Below are 26,989 nucleotides of genomic sequence, written 5' to 3'. Positions count from 1 at the left end.
TTTTTTTTTTTTTTTTTTTTTTTTTTTTTGTGGTGCCAGGGTCTTGTGCACGTGAGGCAAGCACTCTATCAACTGATCTGTATCCCTGTGTCCTCAGTCCTTAAGAGCTGATAGACCCAACCTGATCTTTTCTTAAAATTGGGAGCCATCTTGCCACAAAGCCATGAAAAGATAATTTCGGCTTTACTATAAATTACTGCAAATTCTGAACCTGCTTGGAATGCCTGGCTCTCTGACCAGATAACAGCCCTCTCTGAGGCTCTAATAGTCCTCATAAATTCTGATGTTGGGGCCAGCAAAAAATGTAAACTACCATTAGTGTGATGCTTGTCAGAGTTCTGTTATCTGTAACCCCCCTTTGTGTAACTTTCTGGGCTATAATGCTGGGCTGCAGGAAAGCTGGGGTTGCTGCTGTCTTGTTCCCACGGTTTTGGGAGGGAGAGGCAGCCCTGCTGGTTGAAATAATAAGCTTGCTTTAATTTGATTTTAATTGGAGTCAGTGGTCTTTTCTTGCGTCCTGGTCTAACAAGAGCCTCATGACTTTCTAACACCATTAACGATCTGGTCCCAAGTCAGATATACAGACGTCTCCAAGTGTGTCTTTAAATGTCTTGATTTCTTTTTTTTTAAAGCAAGGACCCAGTCAAGGTTCATGCATTGCACTTGGTTGTGATATCTTTCAGCATATAGTTTCCCAGTGTTGTTTCTTTTCTTTCAAATGGAATTGACATTTTAAAGAGGAACAACAAAGTAGGTGTACAGCTGCCTTTACGTTCAGGGTTCTCAGTGGTTCTAGATAAGTTTTTCCAGGAGCAACTTCTCCCTTTGGCAGACTCACGACAATCGAGTCTTGGCCAAGGTCTGAGGCTCAGGCGGTTTATTCCAGCAGCTGCATGTCAAATGGTGGGAGCAGGCTGGGGTGTAGTAGATGACTGCCTGACTGGGAGGGTGTCTGTCTAAAGGCCATTCTGAGTCTGGGGGAGTCTTTTCTTACATCATGAGCCAGCGGGTTATCATGTGTTCCTCTCATAAGGGGAGTTTAAACCATCCTTGGAAAGGTCAGCTTAAGGTTTTCGAGAGTGGATTCTGTGAGGCGGTGGGCTTGTCTCCTGGAATCCCCCAGGTCAGGGCATCACACTGCTGGTGACACACAGTGTGGGCTGGACGACGTGTGAGTGGGCTCTATGAATGTCAGCCACAGTGCTCCCAACAGCCTGCTGCAGCTGCCCCGCCCCGCCCAGTACTTGGGCCTCCACTACACAGTGCTGGCAGACACTGAAATGTGATGAGCATGATGTGCTACAGGGCAGATGAAATGTGTATTGGGGTTTGAATACTCAGTACAAGATACAGTTTGTAAAATATCCTACTATATTCACATTGATTACATGTAGAAGTGGCCTTTGGGTATATTGCGTTAAATAATTAATTAAAGTTGCTTCTTTTGTACTTTTCAGAAATGACATATGTGACCAGCTTGTTTTTAGACAGCTGTGGCAGAGATTTGACTAGATTCAAGTGGAGCCTCTAGAAAGCTTGTCCCAGAGGCAGGGTCTGATGGGTGATAGGGTGACTGCCTTCCTTCCTCTGCAATAAACAATTTGTGATTGTTCTTTGGATCTGCAATAATGTGTATTCCCAGGAGGCTTTCACTGGCAATTGGGGCATCCATCGTGGATTCTGGCCAGAATCATGCCCATGAGGAATTGAAAGCTGTGACCACCCACTCTGCCCGGACTGCCTGGCGCTCCTTCCTTTACCCTCTTCCTTTTCTTCTTTGAATCTTACCATAGACCATTAAAAAATCAAATGGGTCATGATGTCTTCTGATGACCGTCCTACCTCCCTGGAAGCCCCTTAAGGCAGCTCTGTGTCCTCTGGAGCACTTGCCTACTTTATGACACAGCAAGTTGCCGTAGGCTCCTCTTGATGAGCCTGGGGGTGGGAGCTGGGTGTGCTCTTTGCTTGGGGCTGTCATTTCCTCTGGCCTTTCAGAGCTCAAGCCAGGAAACTGTGGGCTGCTATCCCAGTGCCTGATTCATTCATTTTTATTGTGGTAAAATATACAGAAACTTCTATTTTAACTGTTTGGAGTATGTGCTTCAGTGCTATTAAATAGCCTCATGTTCACATTGTTGTGGTCTGATTCAAATCTATATTATAAATGCTTTCTCCCTATGTATTTAACATTTATCACACAGGTGTAGAGCCAGATTCTCTCTCATTGTCTCTCTGATCCTCTTCTTCACTTCCCGTTTGTCCTCTTGGCTCTTTCCTGTTGACCCCGAGTTTCTCTCTCTCAGGCATCTTGTAATTTAATCTCCATTAATGGGGCAAAGATTTTCTTAAAAGCTGTTTCTTTGGTCAGCTTTCACTTTAAATCTTCAAGTTGTCTGTTTCCATTCTGAGTTTGTAAAATTTCTGGTTGATAGTGTTCTGTGATATCTGCAGCCTCTTGTTTTAGGTCCACTCCTACCATAGGTAGGGTCTAGTACAAGTGTGAAAATGGAGACCCAAGTACCATATGTCCACGTACTATACACAGGTAGATGTGTCATGTAATATGTGATGTCTTTTACCCTGTGTCTGAACATCCGAAAGACACGCTCCTGTTTCTGAACTCAGGTTCAGGGACTCGTCTCGTAGAAAAACTGATGTTCTCCATAGGAGAGTGGGTTTACTCAGTGGCCAGAGAATGGAGGGCCTTGCTCACAGATCAGTTTGCCAACTCTCAGCGGGTGAAGCCTTATAAATAGAGAGGGAAAGGCTAATAAAGGGGAGGAATACTCATTTCTTTTCTGGGAATAGGCAGAGATCTTCCAGGAACTTGAGTGCCACCTCTTTTTACTCCTTTTACGGTCTGGTGTTTCAGGCATGGTGGCTGGTAGGTACCTGTAGCTTTAAGGTAGGGAGAGAAAGACGCGAGGCGAGTCTAAGTCAAGTTAACCCTATGAGACTATAAAACTATATTATAGTTTTGGCAAACCATTTTCAAATGATCAATATGTCTACGTGCAAAGCCAAATAGAGTCTGACCCTGTTATGCTCGAATTCGGGACCCCCAAAGACCACCAGAGACCCAAGATCGATGTAAGCAGCAAAGAGGTGTTTATTGCGAGCTAGCTTGGTCCTCCGCGCACACACACAGCAACTGGTGACGCTGAGAGGCCCCGAGCCCAGGGTTTGCAGCATTTTTATACATTCTTTGGAGAGGGCAGGGACTTCACATACATCATAGCCTCTTTTAGCAAATCATCACACACCGCAGGAAAATCGAATAACAACTCTAAAACATGATTAGCGCATTCACTGGCGGGAACAAGTTGGGTAGGGGTGATTGGTCTGTACAAAAGGGGTATTCATTTGAACTGATTGGTTTAAGCCAAGAGGGGAGGACGTGCTGAACTACATGGTTTCCCAACATGTTATCAACCACCATAAACTACTGGGAGGGTCATCTGGCATCCTAGGTATTTCCCTGTCTCATGCTGATTGGTGGCTGCTAGGGGGCTGCTATGGGTCCCCACCTATCCTGACGGAGTCAGGGACATCTGGCTCAGTAGATCTCTCCTGTTATTTGTGGATAAACAACTTAGCAGGGTGGGAATGTGCTTAGGAGTGCTCTGTGGGTTTTTCCAAGGATAAAGGCCATGTCCCTTCCTTGGACAGGCTTTGCTCTGAGATAAGAGGCTGGTTTTTCAACCCAAAGGTTAAGGCTGCAGAAGGGACAAACTTCCTGTGAAGACAGACCCACTCTAGCCATCCCGTGGGCCCAAGCCAAGGATCAGCATTCCTTAGTCCCAGAAAACTAACCCAGGCTACTATCACCACCATCGTGACTGTGTGAAGCAAGTGAAAGATTAACATAGTGTTGCCCAGCTATGTGACCAGAAAAATTAGTGATTTTTAAGTCAATTAAGAGAAAGTGAAGCTAGAGGGTTTATTTAGGTTTTTTGGGGTAACACTCCTTGCTTCTATCTTGATGTAACATTTTCATAATGATCTGGAAGTTCAGATTGACAGGAAATTCTTGGACACTCAGAGATCAACACCAAGAGATGGTGACATGGGAAGAGTTCCAGACCCACTCACCGCCTGCCTCCCTTCTCTTCCCACCTGCAGCTCTTCCATTGCAAAAGAACCTCACACATCCCCCAGCAGACACCCCAGCAGCCTACCTCTCGGAACCGTGTCCTTTCTTCCCACAAACACCACCTGTTGGCCAGCCTTTGGATATGCTTGGCCCTTGGAAGCTGAGATCTAGATGAGACACCTGGAAGGAGCTCAGGGCTGGCTTCAGAGGGGGTTCTGGGGAAAACAGGTGCAGGTGGTCTATCTTCCCACATCCTCCTCCTGCTGTGGGAGAGGGCCTAGGGAGGCTGGCATGGAGCCCTCAGAGCAATCCTGGATCTAAAGGGGTCCTATTATGTATGTCTCATGTTCAAACCAGAGTGATACCTAGTGTTCCTAAAGTACCTTAATCCGACTGTGTCAGAACTGAATTGAATTGTAGGTCACCCAGTTTGTGCTGGAGAATCGTTCCTGTGGGGAAAACCCCACACATTTGGTGTCAAAATGTCTTGAGAGTAGCATGAATATGGAAAGAAAACAATGTTTTTTCCTATCTTAGTGTGGGAAGCCGTTCTCGCACGTGATTAAGCTACCTGCCTGACTGGGTGTGAGGCGCTCAGACCAGCTGTGTCAGAGCCTTCCCCACCCTTTCCGGGTGCGAGGGCTTGTCCGTGTGGGGGTGTGACTGACCATTGACCTGGAAACCAATCACTGATTGGAATGCTGTCCCCCTCAACCTTCACTGGATAGAATTTTCCCAAGTTTTTTGTTCCCCAATAAAAGCCCACTCTCTGGCGTGCTTCTTCCTCTCTCCTGCTGGTCTCTTGTGTAAACCTCGCTACCACATCAGGTGGCTAGAGGTAGGAGCCGGGAGAAGCCGTCTCTTAACTGGGCAAGAAAAAGGTAAATTGAGTTTTATGTGTCTTTAATTTGATTTCACTAGTTAACTTCTATGTTTGGAACCTCTAGTATGAAGCTAGCGTGCTATTCGCGCGGCAGATTTGGCGCCCACGAGGGAGCATATTAGGCTCCTTGTTTTCCTGTTCCAAGACTACTTGCTTCTGTGCCTACAGGAAGTAAGTTCACCACTGTGCACCTGCACCAACAGAGGACCACCTAGACAGATGGACTTGGACTGTAAACAGGTGGTAGCACAAAGGTGATCTGTTTTCCTTATACTTTCCTATATTTTTTATAAGCATGTGTTACTTTCTGTGATTATTAACAATATTTACTGAGCAGTTGCCATGTACCAAACACCCCGCTAAATGTTTCAGACACAGCTTTCCTCACAGTGTCCCCTGAGGCAGGAACTCCCATCTTCATCCTACAGATGAGGACAGCAAGGTGGACAAGAGAGGGGGCCAGAGGCAGCGGTTGTAACCAGCCTGCAGAAAACCTCAATCTTAATGCTGTGTGTGTGTGTGTGTGTGTGTGTGTGTACTAGAGACTGACCCAAGAGCGCTCTACCTGTCAGCTACATGACCAGTACCTTAAAAAAGTTCTGAAGGCTGGGGTTGTAGCTCAGTGGTAGAGTGCTTGAAGCATATCACGTGTGAGGCACTGGATTTAATTCTTGGCATCACATAAAATCAGTAAATGAAATAAAGGTCTTGTGTCCATCAACAATGAAAAATATTTTTTAAAAAAAGTTTTTGAGACAGGATTTCATTAAACAGGTCTCAAACTTGCAATCCTCCTGCTTCAGCCTCCCAAATAGCTGGGATTACAGGCACGTACCATGGCACCCAGCTCTCTTATGCTATTTTGCCTCAATCAAAAGATAAACAAAGTCATTTCCATCCTATTACTGAAGGCCTCAGATCCCCAAATTAACTTCCCTGTCCCCTCATCCCAATACAAAGAAGGTTCCCAGCCTCACAGAGACAAAACACTGGCCTAAATGCCACTGTGCTTGAGGCTGCTGAGGACGTGTGGAAAAGCAACTTTCATAAACACCCAGATACAAACTAGACTGCAGAAAGCACTGGGGGTGCAGGCGACTTGGCAGTGGCCGAGCAGGTGGGCTATCTGCTTCCGATGCAGCTGCCTGTGCCGCTCCCAGGAAGGCAACCTGAACGGCCTCTGCTCTAGCCCTGAGCACGCGGGATTCCTTCCTCACACAACTATCTGATGGTGTCACCACTCTGCTTCAAAGTCACAGAGATCTGTCCCTTGACTTCTCACACAGCAGAAGTTCTCAGCTACAGGCAGAGAAGATGGAGGCTCCCGTTGGGCCCTCTCCAGCCTCGACCTTGTCGAATGCTCCTGATTTGCAGAAGTCCCTGCTGGACTGGGTGGAAAAGAAAGTCCAAATTCCACAGAGAATTCTGGACCATCTTGAAAGCCCTCTCTGGTTAAGTGATGTCTCTTCCTCCCTCTGGTTTCCTGCTCAACTCAGACATGCCCTCCTCTTGAAAAATGCAATGCTGCCCTCCTTGGTATGTGTGCCCTCTACACATGTCCTGCTGCTGCCCCTCCATGGGCAAACAGCTCCTGGACCTTGGCTTATGGTCTGATAACCACGAGAAGGTCCCACCCTAGTTCTCAACGTGCCTCACTTATGCATCCTCGGACAGGGCCAGACGCATCAGTGGAGCCGGGGAACTGAATTTTGTGGGGGACTGAACCCAGGAATGCTTTACACTGAACTATATCTCCAGCTCTTTTTATTTTTGAGACCAAGTCTTAGTGGCTTTGGACTTCACGGAGTTGCTAAGCTGGCTTCAAACTTGTGACCCTCCTGTCTCAGCCTGTCACTGGGATCATAGGTGTGGTCCCTGTGCTCACCAAGGCAACTTTCACTTAGCGTTTCAGGACGACATTCCTGAACCCCACTTCACCACAGACAATAAAACTGTCTTTTTTTATTGCTCTAGAGAGCCGCCTGACATTTTCTTGCAGGAGCCAGGCCTCCCTTCCGCAGGGGAGAACCAAATAAAGAATTTGCCTATGTAAATGCACTCCCATGACTTGATTTTAATTCTATTTTCATCCCACCAAAGTTCCCAGTGTCCAGCATCACTGAAAAAAGATCCACCATAAATTATAAATGTGAGTTATCAATTTTTAAATTCTGGCATCCCTTAATCTCTGTGGGAAGTTCCTAAACTGAGTGCCAACCAAAAATACCTGGAATGTTGGCACACTCATCCAGGACACAAGCATAGGCCTCTCACAGACCTGCCTGGTTAGCTTTCCAGCACTGTAACGGAATGCCTGAGATCATCAACTAATGTAGAGAAAAGACTGGTTTTGGCTCAGTTTTGAAGGTTTCAGTCTGGTTGGATCATGACTGGTTGGGCTCATGGCTCTGGGCCTGTGGTGAGGCAGCAAGTGGCAAAGTAAAACCATTTACATCGGGGCTGGGGATGTGGCTCAAGCAGTAGCGCGCTCGCCTGGCATGTGTGCGGCCCGGGTTCGATCCTCAGCACCACATACAAACAAAGATGTTGTGTCCGCCGAGAACTAAAATAAATAAATATTTAAAAAAAAAAAAAACCATTTACATCACAAACCAGGAAGCAAAAAAGAAAGAGGAAAGAGACTGGGCTCCCACAGTCTTCTTCAAGGGCACACCTCTCACTAGGCCCCACCTCCCAAATGTCCCACCACCTCCCAAGGTGCACCCTGGTGACCACTGAGCCCTCAGCACGGGCCCTGGGGTACACTTATTCAAACCATAGCAGTGCCCTTAGCCTCTGGAGTCGCCGTCTGACATGAACTCCAACAACTCAAGGCCAACACAGGCCAGAAGCACAGTCCCAGCAAGCCACAGCACTCTGTGGTAAATCACCCTCATGTCTGGTGCAGTGGCACACAACTGTAATCCCAGTGGCTCAGGAGGCTGAGGCAGTAGGATCTCAAGTCCAAAGTCAACCTCAGCAACTTAGCGAGGCCCTAAGCAACTCAGTGAGACCCTGTCTCTAAACAAAAAAATATTTTAAAAAGGGCTGGGGATATGGCTTAGTGGTTAAGCATCCCTGGGTTCAGTCCCTGGTAACAACAACAACAAAAAAATCACTCTCGCATGCTACTCCAGGAGCCTCTGCCTGCTAAGCCCTGACCATGGAAAACCACCCTTCTTCAGAGGGCAGCAGACATGCTCAGCCACAGAGACATGGACATCAGGAAGGTGGACACAGGGCCATGGAGAGACAAAGGGGATGTATTGAGCCAGGGCTCTGTAACACCCACAGCCCCCCCTGCTTCCCTCTCTTCTTGAACCACGGCGTCCGTTGTGGAGTACTTTGGTACTTTGGTATCCTGGGATTAGGAGCAGGGCACTGCTGACAGGGTGGACTGTCATAGACTCGAAGCCCTCCTCCCTTCTCTGTGGCACCTGTGGAGCTTGACCAAAGCACCAGAGAGTTTCTGGGTACCTTGGAGGTGCTCTATTTTTTTCTTCAATCTAGCTACAATGAAAAGACAATAAAGATATTAGTGCAGAAAGATCTGTAAAGGCACACTTTAAGCTTCATCATAGATTGTGTTTATTACAATTTATGGAGGGGATGGGACACTGAGCACGTGCTCCTTCATGGCACCAGGTCTGGCTCTGCAGTCTGCATGGTGAGTGGTCAAAGTGTTGATTCCCCTTCCTTCTCACTGGGGCTGGTGCCCAGGCAGCCCTGCAACACATAGCGCAATGGCCAGCCTCAGGCATGTTTCCGAGGCAAACTGGCTCAACTCCCCTTACGTGCACATTCAGACCTCAGGATCCACGGTTTCTCCATGCATGGATCCAACCACTCCGAGTCAAAGATATTTTTTAGAAAACAATAAAAAACAACAATTCAACAATAGCAAAAAAATAATGGAAATTTTAAAACAAAATATAGCAACTATTCATGCAGCATTTACATTGTATTAGGTGTTATAAGAAATCTAGAGATGTGAATGAATACAGGAGGATGTGTAGCTTATTTGCAAATATTATCCATCTTATATAAGGGATTTGAACATCCTCAGATTTTGGTATCCTAGCAGGGGTGGTCTTGGAATGAATCCCCCAAAGAACCTGAGGGACAACTGTATACAACAGTTGAAAAACTTCCGGGGGATGCTAATTGTAAGGCAAGCAAAAATCTTAAATATTTTCTCCTTATTTACTTCAAAAAACGGAAGATGCTTAATTTGCATACATAGAAAATGCTTCAGATAAGTTCCGCTCCTTAGTCATTCTTAGTCAAATTCACACAGCCCATGGTTGAGAGCATAAAGGGAGTGAGGTTTACTGGCTCCTTCACCAAGCAGCAGCATGGTGAGGAGTTGGGTAATGCTGCATGAGTACATTCTCTCATCTGCAGGTTCTCCATGACATGGACACCGTAACAGGCCCCAAGAGAGCATTTCCAAGCACACTCAGAGCAGAGGTGGGCAGCACAGGTTGGTCAGTTCATGACTGCCCTAGTTCTCTCAGGACATGTGGTCAGGGCAATTGCTACTTAGGGAGGTTTTTCCACCTAAGTCTTGTTTTCTATACTGAAAAAGACAAATTAGAATGCTCGCATTCAAACTCCTTGAGAATGGTCAGGTACGAGCACAAATAATGCACTCATCCAAGGAGAAAATTTTTCTTGGCGATTTTTTTTTCTAAATTTAATACTACTACAGAAAATCTCTTCAAATGAATCCCTTTTCAGGAGGGAACCTGCTTCCTGTGTGCAAGCAGGCACCAAGATAGCTGAGGAGCAAACACAGCATGCAGGAGGTCAGCAGCAGGCCCTGCTCAGGGGGGTTCCACAGGATGCTAGTCTCTGAGCTTAGGTCAAAATGCCTCATCACTGGCAAGGAGCTACTGTGAGAAATGCTGGTAAGCCACTGAGGCTTTTTGAATCAGAACAGTCTCCTCATCAGCAAATATCATTGTGAGGAGTTATTCTGGCCCAACTGTAAGTAACGCCATGTTTTTTAAACTATATGAAATTTCTTTTCTTTTTTTGGGGGGCGGGGGGCACTAGGGATTGAACTCAGGGGCACTCAACCACTTAGCCACATCCTCAGCCCTGTTTTGTATTTGGGGCACAGCCTCACTGAGTTGCTTACTGCCTCACTTTTGCTGAGGCTGGCTCTGAAGTTGCAATCCTCCTGCCTCAGCCCCCCAAGCCACTGGGATTACAGGCAGCACCACCGTGCCTGGCAAACTATATGAAATTTCTAATAGAAGACATTGCAAAAAGAAAGTACTGTTTTTACCTTGGTAAACAGTTTCTCTTTTGACACATTATATGTGTATATACATATACACACACACTCACATACATATGTACATGTATGTGGGTATTGGGATTGAATCAGGAGTGCTCTGCCACTGCACTCCATCCCCAGTACTTTTTATTTTTTGTCTTGAGATAGAGCCTCACTAATTTGCTGAGGCTGACCTTGAACTTGTGTCTCATTGCCTCAGCCTCCCAATTTGCTAGGACTACAGATATGCATCACTGTGCTCAATGACACATCATATTTCTTTTAAAGTTTTTACCCCTCCACTGAAGACTCTATAGAAGAAATTTCTTTTTCGTCTGAGAGCTGGAGGACATTCCTTTGCTTTCAGATCCAATGACAAACTTCCCTCATTTTCACTTTCGTTGATATCCCTAAAGCATCCAGATTCGATGATCTGCACACACAGAAGAGAGCACAGAGAAGCTGCAGAAACATGTAAGGTCAGGGGTCGCCCAGAGCCATCTGCCCCTACCCATACCCATGCTTGATGTGGGGCACCTCAGAGCTCCTCAGCCCATTCTGGTTCCCTTTCCCAGACTCCTCTTCCCTGTTTCCTGATCACTTCTTGGAACAAGTGTTGTGGCCTCTTCTCTTCCTCTCTGAGTGTGCCACCAGAGGAGTTAATACCACGGCTGTCAGCACCCTGCTTAGGGAGCAGGACTCCAGGACGGCAGGCAAGCCACTGTGTTGGCTGCCTCCTATACACTTCTTTACTGTGACTTAGTTCTGGGTAACTGCCAATATGGTCTTGGCTTGTCCATGGTCTAGTCACAGAATTAAATGCCTGGCATAAATTCACCTTCCAAATATAAATAAATGTGAGCATGCGAGCACCCACACCCACACACACTTCTGTCACTATTGGAAGTAGCATAAACCTGCTCTGCTGGAAAGGGTAGTACCTCAGTCTGCCAGGGGATGGAGACACACCCAGTAACAAATTGCGCGTAGAAGCTGTCATCTGTGGTGTCCAGGTAGACTCCTTTCACTGCAGAGAACCGCCCAATATCCACGACATCCTTACAATAAATGGCATGAGGCTGTGCCCCAAGAACAGAGAAAGGCATCAGCTCGTGAGATGAGTGGAGTAATCCTTAGCTCCCTTAATCACAAAGAACGAAGGCATGCAAAACCCATATTTAAATGCCACCAGGCTGGGGTGTACTGGCGCATATCTATGATGGCTCTATAATGTGAGCTGTCTCTGTGGTCTCGTTTGCTTAAGGTGAGGACACAGGCAGTCTAGGACTACCCCAGGCCCCTGACCTACATGTTCCCCAACCCTTCTCAGAACTAGGGAAATGGTCCCTCCTCAGAGACTGCTGGCAGCCTGCCTTCCCTGTTCCTGACCCTAAGCAGTCCACCTCTGCAGACCAGATGGCCCATCTGAGGTCCTTGTCACGGACTCTTGTCAGATGATGCTGTTCCAAATGTGCTGGTCAGCCTGACCTACTGCTTATCTCTGCAGAGACCTTTCCTGTCTTGTTCTCCCTGTGCCTTGATACCTATAGCGCTGACTGGCAGGTAGTGGGCATTTGTTAAATATGTCACACGGGAATCAATTCCAAGGAAGCTGTAACATATAATGTGAAGATAAAGACACAAAGCAAGTCCTGAGCAAGTCCTACTACTACTAAAAATATTTTAATCACACACCTATCTCTATTCCACCAACCCTACAACACTTCCTCGTCTTCATGTTTCTACAGGGTCTGTAGCAGGCTGTTCAGGATAGAGTTGAAGCTGCTTTTGCTCTGAGTTTATTTAATAAAGAATATGGTTACCTACCTGTCTTCCTGTCCTGCCCTAAATGGTCTTGCCACCAGACCCTTCCCATGACCTGGCCCTGCCCACTGCCTGCCAAAAGTAACTAACTCCTCCCATGGCCTGGCTCTGCTAAGGCTGTGTATAAAGTCCAGAACCTTGTGGCCAGAAGCTATTTTATCCCTGAAAGTGAGCCATATCAGGTATTTGAACAATTGACCCCACAACTGAATAAAGAGAAGTCTGCTGATCTGAAATCTGCTCCCCGCCTCCGCCATTTGTGCACTCATGTGCTTACACTTATGCTGTGCTGGATTCCCACAGGCCAGTGCCCTGCCCTGTGCTAAGCACTTTGGAGACATGATATCATTTGATCCCAACAGCATGCCCAAAAGGAGGCATGGTGACAGCTCCAGGGTCCTCAGGGTGGGGCCCGGCTATCATCCCAGGACCTTATGAAAACTGGAGCGGGGACTTATATTCCAGACTGAAGTAGCAGGAAGGCACTGCTTTGAGAAAGTGAGCACAGGACAAGAGGTAAAACCGACCCAGAGCAGAACAGGGACCTGTGTAACAGGGAGGGCCTGGAAGGGCAGGCCAGGGAGGTCTGAGGTGGTGGTGAGGTGTCTGAGGGCAGGGCTTGGCTGCACCAGCAGTGACAGCAGACCCCAGGCCCTGGAGTTAGAGAGTTGCCAGGAAGGTCTATGAGTGGCTGAGGGGGCTGGGAGTGAGGAAGGAGGTTGCAGCAGACATGACCTGCCCCACCGAGCTGAAGCCACACCACGACTGCATCAGATACTGTATCTGTTTGGGATCAGTGTTCTCAGACACCAGCTCCTGAGGGCAGCGTACTTACATCAGGGCAGAAAGGCGGGTCCAACATGTTTGCCTCCAGTCTGCTGAAGCTGATGTTCTTGAACACCGGGTGCTGCTTCACTCCTGCAGCCCCCTCGCCCCTGCAGCCCAGCCGCTCACTTGGATTCTTGGTGAGTAGCTGCACAAGAGGCAAAAATGGGTCAACTTAAGCTCCTAGGATAAAAACAGAAACTCAAGACAAGACTCCATAATAACCAAGGAGCCAGGGACAGCAGAAAGCACATATGTGTAAACACAGTCACTTCAACTTCAAAGTAACATTGTCCACCAAACCACATGAATTCTGACCACAGGATGCTTCCCAAAAGGCAAAACTAAAGTTTTGCCTTTGAGCTACCAGTAAATGAGGGTTTGGCTACATTAACCCGTAAGTTAAAATATTTATGTCATAGGGGATTTTTTTTGAAAGGAAATAAAACAGTTGAGAACTTCAGAGACATTATTTTAATACTAAATTATATTTATAATTAGAAACCACTTTAAATCTATTCATTAAATCAATCAGCTAACTAAGGTTAAGGCAAAAATTCAGCAAACCTGGTTCTAGAAACTGTATATTCTTAAAATTAATAAAAGTGTCTCTTTCAATAATGTATAAATTCATATGTGTTTGCCACTGTCACAAATTCAAATAATCCACAATTACTATCAAATCTAGAAAGGATAGGCTGCTGGGGGTGGTAGTCCCTATAATCCCAGGTACGTAGAAGGCTGGAGCAGGAGGATGGCTTGAGCCCTGGGGTTCGAGACTGCTGGGAGCCATTAGCCAAGTAGGTATGACAATTTCCTTGCCAGCGTACCCCATGTTGCTTAGTGGAAGGACTCGTGGAAATAGGACATTTTGCAGTGACATTGCATCTAAGGTGACCTTGCTCAAGGACCAGGGCGGATCCGGGTTTAGGACGTTCCCGGTTTAGGACTATCCGGGTTTAGGGTGGTTCCAGGTTTAAGGTTATTCCTGCTGGGAATAGGGCGTATCCTGCTGCCTGAGTTCCCCTTGAGTTCTCACAGTATTCAGACAGTATTTTTTGGGAGACAGAAGCCCAGTGGGGGTGGATTTGGGCAGAGAACATGGATTTCCCCAGAACGGGATTGTAGACGGCTGGTGTGAGTTCGGGAATAAAGAGTTGCTGTTTGAATCTACAAGCTGTGTGGTGGCTCGTGATTGTGTGCCCAGCCAGACTGCGGCACGAGACCAGCCTGGGTAACATGGCAAGAACCCTGTCTCTTATATTAGAATCAATAAGCAAAGGGCTGGGGTTGTAGCTCAGTGGTACGACCACCTGCCCTGCACTGTGAGAACTGGGTTCACTCCTCAGCACCACATAAAAATAAAAATAAAGGTACTGTGTCCATCTACGACTAAAAATATTAAAAAAGAAAATGAAGAGAAAAAGAAAGAGCCAGACACTGTGGCACATGCTCATAATCCCAGCAACTCAAGAAGCTAAGGCAAGAGGATTGCAAGTTTGAGGCCAGCCTCAGCGATTCAGTGAGCCCTAAGCAGTTCAGTGAGATTCTGCCTCAAAAAATAAAAAGGACTGTGGATGTGGCTCAGTGAAGTGCCTCTAGGTTCAATTCCCAGTACGGAAAGAAAAGATCAGGCCATTCTAGCAACATATTAAAAATCTGGAATGTTAGTACAGCCTAGACCAAGGGTTGGGGAGCTGCAGCCCAGGGCCACATCCCACCAGCTGTTTCTGTGAATTAAGGCTTTACTACCACATGGCCAAGCCATGCTTACTCGGGCTTACAGATGCTGAGCACTGCAGTGGCAACACTGAACCCAAGGTGATGGAGACCTGCAGAGCCCAGGGGGCATCTACTTAGGGTCCCACACAGACTCCAAAAGCTGATGCCCAGCACTCACAGCTCTTCTGAACAGAAATCCAAGTCTCCAGACCCAGCTCATCTGAAAGGCTCCAGCTCCCACCCTAGACCTTCAGCCGCATATTCTTTGTTTCTATTTATTTATTTATTTATATTGATTTTTTTTTTGAACACACGACAGTGGAATGGATTACAATTCTTATTACCCATATAGAGCACAATTTTTTTTTAATATTTATTTATTATTTTTAGTTTTCTGCAGACACAACATCTTTGTTTGTATGTGGTGCTGAGGATCGAACCCGGGCTGCACGCATGCCAGGCGAGCGCGCTACCGCTTGAGCCACATCCCCAGCCCTAGAGCACAATTTTTTATATCTTTGTATGTAAAGTATGTTCATGCCAATTCCTGTCTTTATTTACACATGTACTTTTTTTTGCATTACAATTCTTATTATGCATACATACCACAATTTTTCATATCTCTGTTTGTATATAAAGTAGGTTGACACCCAAATCATGTCTTCATACATGTACTTTGGATAATGATGTCCCTCACATTCCACCATCCTTGCTAATCCCCTGCCCCGTCCCTTTCCCTCCCACCCCTCTGCCCTATCTAGAATCCAATCCCCCCAAAAACAAATGCTGAACGTTTTCTCTGATCTAAGGAGGCTGACTCATAATGGGGTGGGGAGGGGGAGCATGGGACGAACAGATGAATTCTAGATATTCTTTGTTTTCCTTCCTCAGACTTGTGTGCCCAGGCCTGTGTCTAGAAAACCACCCTGCAGAGTCGTGAACTCCATAGACCCCAGCTTCATCCCACTCCCTGCTCCCCGGCCCACACTGGATCAGGCTCCCCTCCTCTAGCAGGACAGCCTCAAACATCCTCTATTTTTCCCTTACCACAGTTGTGAATTAATCCTTTGGCTAATTGTTTACTGCCAGTCTACGACGCTTCCTGAAGCTGGGACTGTGTGACTCTCTTGCCTACTGCTGTGTCCCCAGTATCTTAAAGCAGGTGCTCAATAAAAATTGCTCAGTGCATTTACTCTTTGCATGCTTTATTAATCTGACACAGACCTGAAAATTAAGTGTAATGCTAAATACAATTCCTACATCTCAGAGATTTTATGACTCCATTATCAAGCCTGCTACGGACACATACCAGTTGAACACCATGGATGGCCTGAATATCTTTGTCCCCTTAAAACTCATATGTGGAAACTTGATCTTCTTTGTGAAGTGTTAACAGGTGGGATCTTTAGGAGGTAATTATATCAATTGTGAATGGGATCAGTGTGTCCTTGTTAGAGAGGTTCCAAGGAGCTTGTCTGCCCCTTCCACCCTGTGAGCAATCAGAACACACCAGCGATGAACCAGAACTTGAGCCCTCATCAGACACCTAACCTGCCTGGCAGCACTTTGATCGTCGACTTCCCGGACTCCAGAACCGTGAGAGTAAGTTTCTGTTATTATACATTACCCACGCTTAGGGATTTTGTCATGGTAGTCCAAGTGTACTAAGACATGGCCGACCAGGCGGCAGAGGGCAGAGGACAAAGTCCGGCACTACTGCTCCTGCTGCCACTGTGTGAGTCACAGAAATAAAACTCTTTTTCAACTGTGAGGCTATTACAGTAACTTGTGATCCATTGTGAGAATTAAACAAGATATTTAAAAATTATAAAAGCTATCTAATGTAAGGTTAGTGTGAACTCCCATCGGGATTACGGTAAAAAGCCAACAATTGTACCTATTCTCTTTCCTTTCCTGTCATCTCTCTCTTGCACACCAGCGAACACCCTGACCTAACCCTCGCTTGGCTCAGTCCCTCAGCAGATGCACAGGGAGCAGTGCCTGCGGGTGGTACCCAGGCCCAGGTAACAGCAAATGGGAAGGCACACAGGGTAAGGCCTCCTTTGCTCTGCACACCTGAGCTGGGCCTGGGCCCAGGTCCTATCCCTGCAGGTGCTTTGCACTCCCTGCTCTCTGCTGGGACTGTGTGACTCTTGTGCAAGTTACTGGTGTTCTCTGAGATGCCTTCATCCAATCTATTCATTGAAATTTAACTCATTCTTTCTTCTTTTTTCACAACCCAGTACTGGGGATTGAACCCAGAGTGCTCTGCCATTGAGCCACATCCCTAGCCCTTTTTATTTTGAGACAGGATCTCACTAAGTTGCTTACGGCCTCATTAAGTTGCCCAGGATGACTTCTAACTTGTGATCCTCCTGCCTCAGCTTCCTGAGTAGATGGGATTACAAGTATGCTCCACAGCACCCAGCTTAAGTTGGGTTTCTTCTCTTAGCAGATAATGAAGGTTAAATGATACTGAACATGTTATGTGCATTATTTCATTTTATCCTCCCAATAATCCTGTAAGGTAGAAGTTCTCCCACCCATATTTTATAGATAGAGACTGGGACTCAGAGAGGTGAGCTCATGGCGGAAAGATGGACTCACCACCAAACTCCAGAGCTAGCTATTCACAACACTGCCCCAGGCGTAGATATCACCTTCTTGCCCAGTGCGCCAGCACAGTGGGATTTCATCCCCCAAATCCTTATACTCTTGTCTCTATCTTTGTTTATGGCACCCACTGCTTTTTCTGTCATTTTGATGGGTTTTAGGCCTACTACTAAACTGTGGGCTCCTTAGGGACAGGCTCTATTTCTAACATTCCTGCAGCTGTTGAGTGTACAGCAAACCATTCAGTCAATATTTATCAAACTGACCAGGTGCAGTGGCACACTTCTGTAATCCCAGTGGCTCAGGAGGCTAGGGCAGGAGGATCGCGAGTTCAACGTCAGCCTGAGTAACTTGGTGAGACACTAAGCACCTTAGTGAGACCCTAAGCACCCTGCCTCAAAATAAAATATAAAAAAGGGCTGGGGATGTGGCTCAGTGATTAAGTGCTCCCTGGGTTCAATATCTAGTACCAAATATATATATAGCAAACTGAATATAAATAGTAGCTTGATCGGAATGCTGTGACAAGTCGTCACCTCCAAACAGAGTGAGCTGGCTGGGAAAAAAACCAGGCTGATCCCACAGCTCAGTGATAAGCCTGCAGCACCCATAGTTTCATATGTGGAAACACAATGAAAGGAAATCAAAATAATTATTCTCCAGCCACTACACCTTGCACCCCCTTTTCTCAGTGCTTAGAGTCCACGACCCACCACCAAGCCAGTCCTCTGCACACAGTCCAGCACCCTTGCCTCTCTCCTGCTCCACCACACTGCAGAGTTGGGCAGCATGACTGCTGTTCTGCCTGAGCCTGTACCATCCACTGGGTGGGGCAGGGACACTGCAAATCCACTGGACCCCTCTGGGGAACCCTCTTCCACTCCCTAGTCCTTCAACCGTCTCCTCTGTCCTTATACCCCCAACACCTACCTTGTTCCACTGATATTGAGGACCTATATACAGAAGCCCCTGCCCACATCTACTCTTCCAGCTTCACTAGGTGCAGACTCTGGAGGGGCCCACCCACACTCTCCTCCGTCACCTCTTCTCCTCCCCACCGCAAGATCTTGGCTCTGGAGTCTTCCCCTCCCTAGCTGTTTCTTCTCAGGCCATCAGTTTGGAGTTAGCCTAGACCCCTCCCCTCCACATGGGCAAAACCCTAGGCTCTGCCCTCAGGATCCACCCAGGATCTGACCACTGCTCACACCTGCTCTGCCACCAGGAGTCTAAGCCTCCTCCACAGCCTCCTCCACAGGGTTCTCGTGCTGGGCCAGGGGCTGCACAGAGCTGGGAAAAGCCTGCCTGCTCCACAAAAACTACCAGAGTGAGTTAGAAGTTTAATTTCCCAGCAGAGCCTGACCCACCATCCTGCAAATGGATTTGGTGTCCTCGGAAAACTTGGCGGAGTACTGTTCAGGATCCCTCTTCACTCTTCGGTCAACCTCTTCCCGTTTGACTTTCTCTTTGAATTTTCTGAATGGAGAATGTCCCTGAATCATTTCATATATCAGACAGCCAAGTCCCCACCAATCAGGACTAAATGTGTACTTTTCGTTATTGATAACTTCCGGAGCTAAATAACAATACAGAAAATTCAATTAAATTTTAGTTTAAAATCTTTCTATCATTAATTCTAAATAATTATATATTTAATATATAATTCCAACATGGAGGAAACTTAAAAGCATTATAGTAAGTGAAAGAAACTAGACACAGGGGTCAAATAACACATCATTCTGCTTATATGAAACAGATGGAATAGAACAATGCATGCAGACAACCAGAATGAGCGAGAATTCAGAAAGTAAACTCCTGTGGCCAGGCCCAGGGCTAGAAGGGGAGGGTTAAAGAGTGGCTGTTAATGAGCACAGGTTTCTTTTTTAAGGTGATAAAACATGTTTTGAAACTGGTGGTGGCTGCACAACTGTGAATACACTAAAATCCACAAAATTGCATGCTTGGAACTGTTGGGTTCTGTGGTATGTGATGTCTGTACACACTGGATGAGCTCAAGTCGGCAGGAGAACACCATGAGGCCAAGGTGCTTCCTGAGGGGATGCCCTCCATTCAGAGCCACCCATGGGTGTCCCTAGTGCACTGTCACTGTTTGCCAGTGAGTGTAAATCCCTTAAGCCAGTAAGGGCAGGAATGGTGACATGGGATCTTCTGCAGGGCTCTTAGAGGCTTGAAGTTCCCTCAGAGGCCACCAGGGTTGGGCTGGCTCTGCCCACAGATTCCCTGGAAGAAGCAGATTAAGATGATTTCCCAGGAGGTCTGCAAGGTCCACATGCACAAGGATACTGGCAAAGTGAGGGGACCGACAGCTTTGTCCTGACTCTCCCTCATGCAGTGGTATAACCTCAGGACTCCAGAGACCTCCAAGGCCTCATTCCTTGTCTGTAAAAAGAGGGGTATAGTCGAGGGGCCTCCTCAGTAGTTCAACAACCTGAAACCATCTACCGTGTCAGGAGGAGCACCAGGCCCCTTGTGTGGCAACTGCTCTGTTCAGAGGCATTCTGGCATCTAGAGGGAAAGGCCGAAGACCACTGAGGTGGTCTTTTACATACCCATGTAGCCAACAGTTCCAACTCTTCCTCGAACCATCTCCCCTTCTGGGATCTGCAAGGCTAAACCAAGATCTGAAATCCGGATGTGTCCTGTGTGTGTTCAAACACAACAGACAGATCATAGGGAGAAGCAATGCCATTTTTTTAAAAATATTTTTTTAGTTGTAGATGGACACAGGGTGCCAGGGATTGAATCCAGGGTCTCACACATGCTAGACAAGTGCTCCATACTGAACTGCAACCCTGCCCCAACACCTTTTTATTTTTTAATATTTATTTTTTAGTTGTAGGTAGACATAATATCTTTATTTTATTTTTATGTGGTGCCGAGGTTTGAACCCAGTGCCTCACGTGTGCTAGGCGAGCTCTCTACCACTGAGCCACAACCCCAGCCCCCCAACACCATTTTAGTAATAGAAACAACTGGAGAAAAAAATTGTCTTAAAAGCCATGGATGAAAAAACTAGCACCTCAAACTCTGAAATCTTTAAATATAAAATTACATTTAACCGCTGGAGTTGTGGCTCAATGTTAGAGAGCTTGCTGGCACATGTGAGATCCTGGGTTCAATTCTCAGCACCACATATAAATAAATAAATAAATAAAATAAAGGTCTATTGACAACTTAAAAAAAACACATTAAAATAAAAACATTTAAAAAAATTACATTTAACCTTTTCTCATTTAATAAAATTCTACACAGTGCATTCAGTTTCACTAACAACTAGAAATTAGATTTATGTTTGGGAAGTTCTTTAATCATAGACAATCACCATATAAGATATAAACACTATATTATTATATCTGTTATAACTTACCAGGTATACATATGAATATAAAATGACTATTAGATCAACTATAAAACAGCAAATACTTTCTGTCAGAGTACCAGACCAGGAGGCTTATATACATGGACAACTATATATGAATGATATGGAGGTTTTTTCCTAGAGAACAAATGGAATAGAGTCAGGGAAATAACAATCTCAATTAGGGCACTTCATTCAAAGAGCCATACAATGTGTGAATGCCTTGGGCATAGGGGGTAAACATTTATTGAATTCCCATAAAAATAACGCATTGTGGAAAATATTCTTATAAGGACACCTGTAATTGGAAGTGGGCCCAACCTATCTGCCTCATTTTATTGACTGTGGTACTGGAGATGGAGCCCAGGGCCTGGCAAGTGCTTTCCCACTGAGATACTTTTCAGCCCCTGATGAGCTCATCCTACTTTGGTTACCTCTGTAAAGGTCCCGTCTCTAAACACAGTCACATTCTGCACTCCTGGAGGTTGGGACTTTATGGAAGTTGTGAGAATCAAAATGGAGTCACTGTGTCAAATTCTGACACAAAGAGTTGGAGGTAAGGAAGCCACAAAGGGAGGTTCTCACACGATTTGCCCGGTAACAGGAACTATCACAAGAAAAATTTTCTGAACCATGGCTTGCTCTGTGAGTCACACAAGGGCACAAATGTCCCTGGGATCTTGCTTGGGGCAGGCTGGCACTAATGCTGACCACACTGGGAGAGCCCCCCAGATGACAGGAGTCATACCTTGAAGGCACTGGTGAGCCATGGTGGTAGTGTGGTCTGGATGTACTTGGCCTCCAGAGCGAGAATACAGAGGTGAGTTGCATGTGGTGGCAGTTCCTACACACACTGTACAAAGCAGGAGCACGACTTCACTGAGACCTCTGCAGCCTGCAGCTGCAACCTACCCAGACTAGCAGCAGTGAGAGGTTGAAAACTCAGATGAGGCCTAGGGCTACTGCTGGGAAAGAGCCAGCAGAACAGATTCTGGAGTTCAAGTGGCACTTCAGAAGCAGAACTGATCCCCTCCTTTATACATGAGGTGAATGCAGCAATCTTTGCACAGGATGGCAGCATGCCCAAGGTGAATTTATGTCAGTAACGAAAGCTGGTTCAAGATTTAGAAATTAACTACAATAATAAGAAAAAAATCATAATCATCTTGACAGAAAGGGCACTGACAACATTTAACTACCATTCATTATTTGTTTCCACTCGTTATTTTTAAAAAGGAAACTTCTTAAATCTGATAAAGTATTTCTACAAAAATACTCCTCAGCACCCAGCCAGGGAGTGTGACTCAGTCACGTGCAAGGTTGGTCTCCCACAGATGGTCCAAATGTCTACGAGTTACTTTGATCTGCAGAAGACTAACATCTCAGAGCACTTCTGTGCTCTCATCTTCCCAGCAATCTTGTGAAGGAAGGGTCACATCCTTTCACTGAGAAGAGAGGCACCCCAGGGTTGAGTGCTCTGTCTTTCTCTGTAAGAAGAAAAATCTGAACTCTTTGCTGGCAGTTTCATCAGAATGGTTTGAGGTAGTTTTTTGTTGTTGTTTTTTAGTTTTTGTTTTGTTTTGTTTGGAAATTTGTCTCTTGTTAAATAAGGTTCATGAGATTTTTGTCCATTTGGAATGCTTTCATTGAAAATAATTTTTTTATTATTTTTATTTTTATCATGTGGTGTTGAGGGTCGAACCCAGTGCCTCATGCATGCTAGGCAAGTGCTCTACCACTGAGCCACAGTTCCGTCCCAGCCCCTATCATTGTCAAAGCCCATAGGACGTACAACACAGAGAATGAGTCCTAATGTAAACAATATACTTCAGTATAAACTATAATGTACCAATATTAGTTCATCATTTAACAAATGCACCACACAACAGGAAATATAAATCACGGGGGAAGCGGTGTTTCTAACTATTAGCAACAGGCAAGTAAAAAATGAAACTTTAAAAACAATACCATTAAAAACTGTCAAATAACAAAATATATAAGCCCTTTAAATGAAAACTATAAAGCAATATTGAGAAAAATTAAAGGAGACCCGACCCCAATACACAGATCTATATACAACATTGATAAATTGATTCAATATTGTTAAGAGATCAATTCTGTGGAGACGATTCTACAGATTCAAAACAACCCTAACCAAATTCTTAGCACAATATGGCTTTAATTACCAAATTAGTTATCAGAATTTATATGAAAATGAGAAAGTCCAAGACTAGCGAAGGCAATCTTTTTTTTTAAAATTTAAATGTTACAGTTGGACACAATACCTTTATATTATTTATTAATTTTATGTGGTGCTAAGGATCAAACCCGGGGCCTTGCCCATGCTAGGGGAACGCTCTACTGCTGAGCCACAATCTCAGCTCCCCCGCCCTAAAGGCAATCTTGAAGGCCTAAAACACTGGAAGACTTGACAGAATCCAAATGAAGACTTGCTACAGCTTCAGTGGCTCAGAACTGTGGGATAAACAAAAAGATCAAGCAACGGAACAGACTCCAGATCTACAGTAAGAGCCACCCACACAAAGACATGTGCTTTCTGACAAAGTAGATCCCACAGCTGCTGAGAGAACAGATGACCTTTTCAATGAACGGTGCTGGGCCAACTGATCACATATATATATATATAAAGGGCTGTAAGTGCTACTCCACATCAGACACAAAACCAATTCCAGATGAAGTAAATGGGAAAGATAAGACAATACTGTTCTTAGAAGAAAATGCAGAAAACTTTATGGTGTAGGAATAGACAAAGATTTAAGCAAAACACAAAAATCACTAAACTTAATGGAAAAATAATTAACACAGCAGAATACACTAACATTAAGAATGTCAAAACTTCTGCTTCTGGCCAAGAATGAACAATTGATTAAAAATCTGCCTTTCAGGGCTGGGGTTGTAGCTTAGTGGTAGTGCTTGCCTGGCATGTGTGAGGCACTGGGTTTGATTCTCAGCACCACATATAAATAAAAAAAATAAATTCCATTGATGACTAAAAAAATATTTTTAAAAATCTGCCTTTCAATAAGGTAACAATTAAAATCTGGTCAGATAGCAGAAGTCTATGATTCCCAAGAGAAAAAAAACATTGGCTGACCCCAGGAGGTCGTGGCCAGGAAGGACAGACCTAAGCTCAGCAGAAGGACTTGCAAAGTTAAGGAGACAGAGATCAGATTTGGGAAAGATAGGTCAGCTCAAGTCTGTGGGGTGGAATTCTGGAGAGGAGGGGGCTACATAAGAAAATCTCCTATTTACATAAAAGACTCAGCATAGGCCTAAGTCTGCTCCCGCCTGGCCTGCACTCACCTCCCCGCCCCACGCCACCCTTCCTTGGTATCTCCTCCTTTTCACATAAAGGCCGCCCATTTCACAGCTCGGCATCTTCCTCCTTTCCCAATAGCCAGCACAGCTTGGAGAGCACCCCATCTCACACCAACGTGTCCTCCCTCCCTCCTCATAGCCACTTCATTGTCACCTTGGGTCAGCAGTGTGGCACAAGTGTCAAGACCCAGAAGCTGTGGACACAACTGTGGACAAGTTACTTCAAGTCTTGGCATGGCCTGTGGGGCGAAATTCCTGGTACCCTCCTTTTTCACCGGATGGGTGTTCCATGCATAAATTAGACAACAAGCAGAAAGCACTGTCACAGGGTCCCATGTTTGTCTTTGGAACCCTCTGCCTGAGACACCTGTTTTCTCCTCCACAGCGGCCACCCCAGCCTTGTCTATGTCCTCTACTAGATTCTAAGCCTCTTCAGAGCCAAGAAAAGTCATTGGACAAAAGTTCCATCCAGCGATGCATGTGGAGTGCTGAGTGAGTACCACTGGCCATCCAGTGGTAGGGACCATTCTTGGTTCTAGGTGCACTCGTCACTCAGGGAACCAGAGTCTGAGTGGCACCCAGGATGCTGATAAGGGACAGTTCCAAAGGGCCACTCCCCATCCACTTGCACAGGGCCCCCACACAGCTACCATGCCCCGCTCGGGGACATGTGCTATGTGACAAGAGGACAGCACCAAGGGCAGCAGGCTAAAGTACAGGGGGCATGAGAACAGGCATCTGGAAAATGCAGCAAGATGTGGACCCACAGCAGAAACAGAAGGCCAATGTTCTTCTCTCAGTACTCTCACATGCTTCCCAAACTCTGCAGGAACTGAAAACCTGACCGTCTCCACTTGTACACATACAGGGAAGGACAAGTCTCCACACTGCATTCATTTTAAGGCTGCCTGCCAGGAGCCGCTTCCCGCTGCCATTTCCACAGTGGTTTAGCTGCTAAGTCCATGCTCACCTTCTGTTTTGAGTTCCTGTAACAAACTTATGCAGGAGCCAGGACACTCACTTACCATGGTCATCCAGGAGGATGTTCTCTGGCTTTAGGTCTCTACAAGGGAGAAAAAGAACAAAGAACCGTTATTTATTTACTTATTTTAGTACCAAGAATTGAACTCTGGGGTGCTTAACCTCTAAGCTACATTCCCCCATCCCTTTTACATTTTATTTTGAGACATGGTCTCAGTAAGTTGCTTAGGGCCTCACTAAGTTGCTGAGGCTGGCTTTGAACGCACGATCCCCCTGCCTCAGCCTCCCAAGCTGCTAGGATTACAGGCATGGGCCACCACACCGACAAAAGGCTCAATTATTCACAAGTCCGCACTGATTCCTGCGTGCTGATCAGAAATAACCACAGATTCCAAGGCAATTGAAATTGCAAGATTACAAAAGCAGACCAGCACCAAGTAAAACCACCCTTGTTTTAATGACAACTACAGGTAACCATACTACAAAATTCATCTCAGCAAACAACTTACACATGACGATAGTGTCAATGAACTGCTTTGCAGATCATGCAGATTTGAAGACTTTTTGGTGATTAAATACACAGTCCAGTAAAGCAATCAGTCCTTAATAAATCTGATACAATTTATTTTTGGGGCTGGGGCTGGGGCTCAGTGGTAGAGCACTTACCTAGCATGTGTGAGGCACTGGGTTCAATCCTAAGCACCACATATAAATAAATGAATAAAATAAAGGTCCATCAACATCTAAATAAATATTTTTAAATAAATAAATTACTAATGTATTTTTATTATTAATATATTTTGAAGTTTCAACAACTGAAAACGTCCCACACTAGAAGACTCTGGTTTAGGACTCAGACCTCAGCTCTGCTACCTCTCAGCTGTATGGCCATCCACTCTCTGAGCTTTAGCCTCCGCACCTGTAAGATGCAGGGGTCACACTATGTGCCTTGCCTGACGGGGCTCCCGTAGGGTTCGGAGGAGATGGAGTTTCCCAGGAGGAAGACATCATCAACAACAGCTGCTGTTATTCACAAGGTAGAGGGATGCCACAACTTATAAATCATAGGAAAACTAAAATCTCTCTTTTTTCCCAGTGCTAGGGATTAAACACAGGGCATTACATATTCTAAACAAATGCTCTACCACTGAGCTACACTCCCAGCCCAAAGACTAAAACATCTTAAGTGCAATATCTCAAACTACTTGTTTATTTTACTTTCAAGAGAAAAAATTATTTTAAAGCATTTATATTCAACTCTGACTTCACATTTGACTCTGTCGCAACAATTCAGCTTCTCTAAGCATTGCTATCAATCTGTGGGCTTCTCCAGAGGAGGTCTGAAGCCAGCAGAGTGGGGCAGTGAGCCTAGGAACAAGGCCACAGTGGCAAGGGACGTGGATGGAGGAGAAGTGGAGGAAAATCTCTCAAATTAAGAGTAAGTGCCTGTCAGCATCATGGCCACTATGTAGGTGCATGCTCTGCCCACGAGAAGGGTGGCGGCATAGGGGCTAGCCAGTATCAGTGTCCTGCTGAGAGTCCCAAACACCTTCTAGGAGGACACCAAGGACAGAGGGGCAGGAGTGGGAGGCTCCTGCCCACGCGGCTGGTTGCTATTCTAGTTGGGTGCACACACTCTTTTATTATCTGGGTGGGGAGGTGATTAAGACTTTTGTTTTATTATTATTTTCTGTATTTGAGAAAATCCTGCTAAATGTTGCTAAACACTAAGCAAGACTTGATGCAAAACTTCCAGAGCTTCCTTATTTTCCAGGTTTTATACTCAATATTGTGTGTGTGTGTGTGTGTGTGTGAGAGAGAGAGAGAGAGAGAGAGAGACAGACAGACAGACAGACACGTGGGTGTCAAAATAATAATGTTCAGGTTGAGCATCCCTAAAAAAATTAAAAATCTGAAATCTGAAATCCTCCAAACTCTGAAATGCAACTGGTCCCACACTTCAGTTAAGAGACGCTCAACCTATAGTAATAACACCAGCTAATTTTTACAGCATGCTCACTATGTGCCAAGACTTGTCTATTTTATATG

General features: G+C 45.6%; 1 protein-coding gene across 22 annotated transcripts in view; it reads right to left on the bottom strand.

Moving 5' to 3' along the window:
- Positions 1-26,989, bottom strand: part of Grk4 (G protein-coupled receptor kinase 4) — an 84,809-nt gene that overhangs the window by 14,265 nt on the left and 43,555 nt on the right. For 12 of the 22 annotated variants that reach the window (XM_048784054.1, XM_048784062.1, XM_048784058.1 and 9 more), the window contains 7 exons: positions 24,985-25,022; positions 19,812-19,901; positions 18,609-18,817; positions 12,920-13,057; positions 11,202-11,339; positions 10,556-10,693; positions 8,541-8,702 (listed from right to left, as the gene is read on the bottom strand). In XM_048784054.1, the coding sequence (XP_048640011.1) occupies positions 8,652-8,702; positions 10,556-10,693; positions 11,202-11,339; positions 12,920-13,057; positions 18,609-18,817; positions 19,812-19,901; positions 24,985-25,022 (802 nt within the window). In that variant the 3' untranslated portion in view covers positions 8,541-8,651. Of the gene's footprint in view, positions 1-7,588; positions 8,487-8,540; positions 10,694-11,201; positions 11,340-12,919; positions 13,058-18,608; positions 18,818-19,811; positions 19,902-24,984; positions 25,023-26,989 lie in introns of those variants that run through there. The other 10 variants (XR_007340952.1, XM_048784060.1, XR_007340951.1 and 7 more) reach the window with 10 other exon arrangements.

This window comes from Marmota marmota, unplaced genomic scaffold (genome assembly GCF_001458135.2).
Source record: "Marmota marmota marmota unplaced genomic scaffold, marMar, whole genome shotgun sequence".
NCBI classification, from domain to species: domain Eukaryota; kingdom Metazoa; phylum Chordata; class Mammalia; order Rodentia; family Sciuridae; genus Marmota; species Marmota marmota.
The sequence above is the reverse complement of the archived record's forward strand: the minus strand, read 5'-3'. Positions and strand labels throughout refer to the sequence as shown.